At 49.2% G+C, this 5,840-nt stretch overlaps 1 protein-coding gene across 1 annotated transcript; it reads right to left on the reverse strand.

Moving 5' to 3' along the window:
• Positions 1 to 2,509: 2,509 nt before the first annotated feature.
• Positions 2,510 to 4,060, reverse strand: LOC127339212 (B3 domain-containing protein Os03g0212300-like). Its single transcript, XM_051365089.1, has 2 exons — positions 4,001 to 4,060; positions 2,510 to 2,857 (listed from the first exon to the last, which is right to left on the reverse strand). Exons 1-2 carry the CDS (start codon positions 4,058 to 4,060, stop codon positions 2,510 to 2,512), a joined length of 408 nt encoding a protein of 135 aa, XP_051221049.1.
• Positions 4,061 to 5,840: the final 1,780 nt, after the last annotated feature.

The following is a 5,840-nucleotide window of genomic DNA, read 5'->3' on the forward strand; positions in this document are numbered from 1 at the left end:
AACTACGTTGCTCGCCATCAAAAAGGCTTCAGTACGAGCAACGCATGAACAACATTAAGCTTGTGCTGCCTAGATCGCAAGATGCGATCTAGGCAGCATGATGCTTACCGGTAGAAACCCTCGAGACGAAGGAGTTGGCGATGCGCCGAGATTGATTGGTTGGTTGAACGTTGGTTGTTGTTTATTCCATAAACCCTAGATACATATTTATAGTCCAGGGGACTTTCTAACGTGGGAATAATCCCCACCGTGCACGAGACAAACTCTACCTAACCGACACGTATCCTACTATATTACAGATACACGGGCCAACTAGCCCAAACTTTGCATAACAGGCCGATTCACGTATTCCTTCTATGTATATTCTTCACATCCATCTTGATTGCGGCCCACCTCTGACTCGGTCAAATCCTGGTGATAACACGGCCGCCATCGCAGACCCTAGCTTGGGAGAGTTCTGAAGCTCTTCCCGGCACCCTGCAGGAGGGGGAGATCATCACCGTTGGCCTCTACATCGCCATGCCGGCCTCCGAAGTAATGCGTGAGTAGTTCATCCCTGGACTATGGGTCCATAGCAGTAGGTAGATGGTTGTCTTTTTCAATTTGTGCCTCATGTTTAGATCTTGTGAGCTGCCTATCATGATCAAGATCATCTTTATGTAATGCTACATGTTGTGTTTGCTGGGATCCGATAAATATTAAATACTATGTGGAGATTGATTATATATTTTTCATATGTTATTTGTGATCTTGCATGCTCTCCGTTGCTAGTAAATGCTTATGACTCCAAGAGGGGGTATTTATACTCGATAGTAGGTTCATGCCTCTAGTTTTCTGCAAGAGTGACAATAACTTCTAAGATTGTAGATGTGCTGGTGCTACTAGGTAGAAACAACAATATTTTATCCAAGGGTAATTCTATTATTTACTTTACACACATTGCTTAATGCGATAATTTGTTGCTTGCATTTAATACTGGAATGGGTTCGGACGATAACAGGAAGGTGGATTATTAGTCATAGACGCAGTTGGATTACGGTCTATTTATTATGTTATAATGCCCAAACGAATCTCATAGTAATCATCTTATCATATACGTTCTTTATTCTGTCAATTGCCCAGCTGTAATTTGTTCACCGAGCATGTTATTTATCTTTATTGAGAGACACTTCTAGTGAACTGTGGACCCCGGTCGTTTATTTTACACTGATAAATTCATTTACTGCAATCTTGTTCTATTTATTTACTGCAAGCACTGTTCTCTTTAATTCCACTGCAAACAATCATCATCTTTCCATTCGATACGTTTAATCCTTTGTGTTCAGCAAAACAGGTGAGATTGACAACCTCACTGTAAGTTGGGGCAAAGTATTTTGGTTGTGTTGTGTGCAGATTCCACGTTGTTGCTGACGCCGGTAGTGCGCCCTACCAAAAGTCAGCTAGCAACACCTTCAGAAGTTACGCCTTTCTCCTACTGGTCGATTAAACATTGGTTTCTTACTGAGGGAAAACTTGCTGTTGTGCTCATCATACCTTCCTCTATGGGTTTTCCAACGGTGTGCAATCTACGCTACATCAAGCACCATCAGCGGCGAGGCATCCTGGCTAGAAGATGAGGCTGTTGCGGACACCAGATGCTTGCGGGAGGAGATTGGTGGTGACCACGGTGGAAGCCGTGTTTCACAACGCCGATGCATTGGATGCCGCCGCGGAGCAGGAAGTGTCGGCATTGATGAAGGAGCCAGCGCAGGCAGCACGGCTGGCGCAGGAGCTGAGGTCAGCGACGATTTTGATGGTCGTGGCTGCTGCCACCGATCGCCTTCTACCTTCGGGCCGCTTCCATGCGGGCTCGCGACGCGTGGGAGGACACGCGTGCTCTCTGTGACCTGTTCGCACAGACACATTAGCTCTCCAAATTAAGTAAACTGATGAATCACGCTGAAAGAATCAGTCTGTGTAGATTGCAACACTGGAGTATGCGCGACAGCTAGTTCCCGCGAGCATTTCAGTCGACGAGTACCATTTCAGTCGCCATGTTGGAGATGCATGTACCAACCCGCTTCCCTAATTTTATGCAAGCCCCACCTACCATCATAAGAACATCTCCAGTCGCGTCCCCCAAACAGCGCCGGATTTAGTGTTTGGGGATGTCGCTGCCTAGCCACGTCCCTCAAACGCCATCCCCAAACTTGTTTTTACATTAAAATACTCTTTTTTTGCATTTTCATTTTAATACAAAGGAGGAACATTACACAAACTGATACATAGTTTGGAACATGGTTTTACACAAACTAATACATAGTTAAAACATTGCAAATGAGAAAACCTAACTAGTGTTAGCCTCACAGATTTCGTATGTTCGCTACCAAGAAAAAACATTCTCAGACACTCTCAGTCACCCAAACTGGAAAATCCAGCTGGCAATGATAGCCATATTGTTCCTATGCATGGAGAACATACAGAAACCTCTGTGGCCATCTTCGCTGCGCAGAAAGAGCACTCAGCGTGTTCAATCGTCATCCTCTTCGTCGTCGATGTGGTAGTGCCGGCGGCAGGACGTGTCGTTGAACACCTTCACGCTCATCTCCTTGTCGCCTTGGTAGGAGAATGTGAGTACGCAGCCGTCTTGGAGGTCGTGGAAGCGTACAAACTTCTCCCAACCGGTATGGAGGTACATCTTGCCGCGCCCGTCAAATAGCACGTCCACCGGCCACCGGCAGAAGCCGCAACCAGCCTCCCACAGCTGCAGCACGGCTAGCTCATTGCCGGCAACGAACTCGGCAAACTTGTCTGGCAGCCTCTGGAAGCCGAGTGGGTCGCCAGTGAGGACGATGATGAACTCGAACTCCCACTGCCCCTAGGAAGACGGTGACGGCGCAGGCGGCGGCTACCGTGCAGGCCTTGCTGCTCCAGCACGGCCTCGACCTCAGCCTCTACCAGCCATGGAATGGCTCTCGACTCATGAGATGGTCGCAGCTAGGGTTGGGGAGAGAGGCGCTAGGGTTTGTTGTGTGAGGGAGGATGCGAGAGCGCCCTTTTTTATATGCCAGAGGGAGCCGAGGGAGCGGTGATGCACATTAACGCCAGCACGGAGAGCTAGGCGCGACGTAACGTGTCGATGCGTCTCTGTGGAAACTGCACCGTCGCTGCGTGATATCCCACAATTATAGGGGATCATGTGTAGCCTTTTCGATAAGTAAGAGTGTCGAACCCAATGAGGAGCTAAAGGTAGGATAAATTTTCTCTCAAGTTCTATCAACCACTGATACAATTCTACGCACACTAAACGTTTGCATTATCTAAGAAATAAAACTAGAGCAACAATACGGGTACTAGAGATAGCTCTGCATGAAAATAAAAAACAAGAAAGTAAAGTAAGTTGCTGCAGCAACAAAATACATTAAACTAACAGAACCATGAGTGTGGAATAGTGGTGGTAATTGTGGTGGCTTTGTCCAAGTTTAATTAGCGAAAAAATCGGGTTCATTGTCTTCGATGCAGTTTTCTATGTGGGAGAGGCTAAATATACATGTACTTCACTACTTTGAATTACAAGTACTATATGATTGGATTGTTAGCAAGCATCCGCATATACTAACAATGCATTATGGTTTCCCCAACCATAGCCTTAAGTTAATGGTCCTCTTACTCCCATACGTGCAACGTTCCGGTTCGCGTCCTCAGGTTTCTGTCACTCCGGCAGAACTTCCCCCTTCCTCTTACACATACCACAAACCCTATGATGTTTAATCCATGTGCGCACAAATATAATGGACACCAAAGGACTGTACCATATCAACATACAACTCTAATGAACCAAAGACATTCAACCAAGCAATCAAAAGACAAATAGACTATACAAACATGACATAGATCATAGGATTATAACTTATAGCATCGAACACCATGTTTACATAGGATGGTACAGAGGTGTGTGGGAGGATGAACCACTGTATACAAGGAGGAGTTGGTGATGGAGATGGCGGTGAAGATGATGAACGGGGCAGCGAGAGGTGCAGGGCGGCGGCGGCGCGGGGAGCTCCTTCCCTGCCGCCGGCATCATGGGGGAGCACCGCCCCTTAGCCCCCTTCCTTCATGGCTTCTTGGGAGCCCTCCCCCCATGGAGATGGGATCCATAGGGGAGGCAAAACCGTGGCTTTTGGCGGCTGTAATTCGTGGGTGGAAAAGTCCCCCACGAGTTAGGTTTCCTCCCTTTATATAGCTTCTCGGATTTCCGTCACCCCATCTAGGGTCGCAATATATCGGACTTGGAATCAGTTAAATTTTCTATCCAGAACGTTCCTCGCGAAATTTCCAACAACTTTGTAGTTGGGGAGTTTTCCGTTTGACACCGCTTCGACCAGTAACATGACCATCTTCGAAAAAAGTTCTGGGACAGATTTCTGGAAAGTTCCGATTTGACTCCAACAAGGTTTCCTCTTGTATTCTTGGTAATTCCTACACATCAAAGTGTAAAACAAGAACATTGTGCACTTTTGCAACTATTAGTAGATTAGTCCAAATAAATCATAAACTTTATATCAAAACAAGTGTCAAAAGCATAATATTAGCATAAAGACGTCAAAAATTATAGATACGTTATGGACGTATCACTACGCACCAAGAACTTCCGTCGTGTGTCAATGATTCGTCGGGCCCGCCACTCCCCTCCTCTCTTCTCGCTCTGTCCGGCGCGTCCGGAGTGTCCCCTGTGGAGCAGGAACAGGCTCGGGGTGCAGGACACCGTATTGGTCGTGCTTGACGGAAAAGGCTTTCAGATGCGCGACTGGAGATGAAAATATATCCGGCTCATCCCAAAAACATTTAGAGGACCCTTTGAAGTTTGGAGGAAGCTAAGAGCACCTCCAGCCGTCTCCCCGATGAGGCCCCCGACAGCCCTTTTTTTTTCAACCGGACGGCGAAAAATAGCCCAATCGCGCCCCCGTATCCTTATTTTTGCCCGGATTTGGGCTTTCATCCGTCCGGCGAGCCCATGTCATCCCCGGCCTCCCGTGACGCGCTCGGGGAGTCCGGAGGAAACAAAAGCGCGGGAAACGTTGAGGAAAGTTCCCGCACGCCTGGTGGCCCTGACTTGTCAGCGAGAAAGGCCGATCGTCGTCCTCATCGCATCATGTTTCACGCGCTGTAAAAGCCTGCCGCTGATTAGTCGTCGCCGCGACGCGTAGCTTCCACGCGGCGAGTTAATGCCGTCTCCTCGAATTCACGCGTGGCTCCCCTCTATTTATCACGGAGCTACCGCGTCTGGCCGTATTCACCATCGCCGTTCCCCTTCTCTCCGCTCTTCTCTCCCCGAAAACAACTCCTCCAATGGCGAATCGCTTCCCAGGCGACGGCGCGGCGAAATACGGTTTCGGCTGGCGGTCCCTGCACCAGTGGGAGGGGCGGCTGCTCCACACGGTGGGCTACCCGGCGCCGCCGGACTTCCACGCGCCCGGAGGCTGGTGCCTGAGCGCGGGGGGCGTCCTGATTCCGCCGCCGCCAGTGAGAGGCGACGCCCTCGACGCGGAGATCGACGCGATGCTCGCCACCATGAGCGACGAGCAGTGTGCCGAGCCACGCTTCTACCCCGACAACTACGCGGCGTGGAATGAGTTCTTCCGCCAGAGGTACGAGCGTGAACTCACCGCGTATGACGGCCCTCCCCCCCTCCAGCCCGCAACAACACCGCCGGCTGCCACCGCTGGTGGAGCGCGCCTGTAACATCCCAGAACTTAGGACAAACGCGGGATAGATTTAGTAAAGGGTTGTGCATTGCATCGCAAAATGGGGGAAATTTTCGCGCTTAATTGCATAAAACCTAAGAGTGATCGAGGTTTCTC

This window comes from Lolium perenne, chromosome 3 (assembly GCF_019359855.2).
Source record: "Lolium perenne isolate Kyuss_39 chromosome 3, Kyuss_2.0, whole genome shotgun sequence".
NCBI lineage: Eukaryota > Viridiplantae > Streptophyta > Magnoliopsida > Poales > Poaceae > Lolium > Lolium perenne.

Excerpts from the sequence above, each read along its gene's own strand:
- LOC127339212 (XM_051365089.1), bottom strand. The coding sequence starts at position 4,060 with ATGCCGGCGGCAGGGAAGGAGCTCCCCGCGCCGCCGCCGCCCTGCACC. Across the intron at positions 2,858-4,000 it reads CCTGCACCTCTCGCTGCCCC|GGGCAGTGGGAGTTCGAGTT; the intron begins GTTCATCATCTT and ends CCGTCTTCCTAG.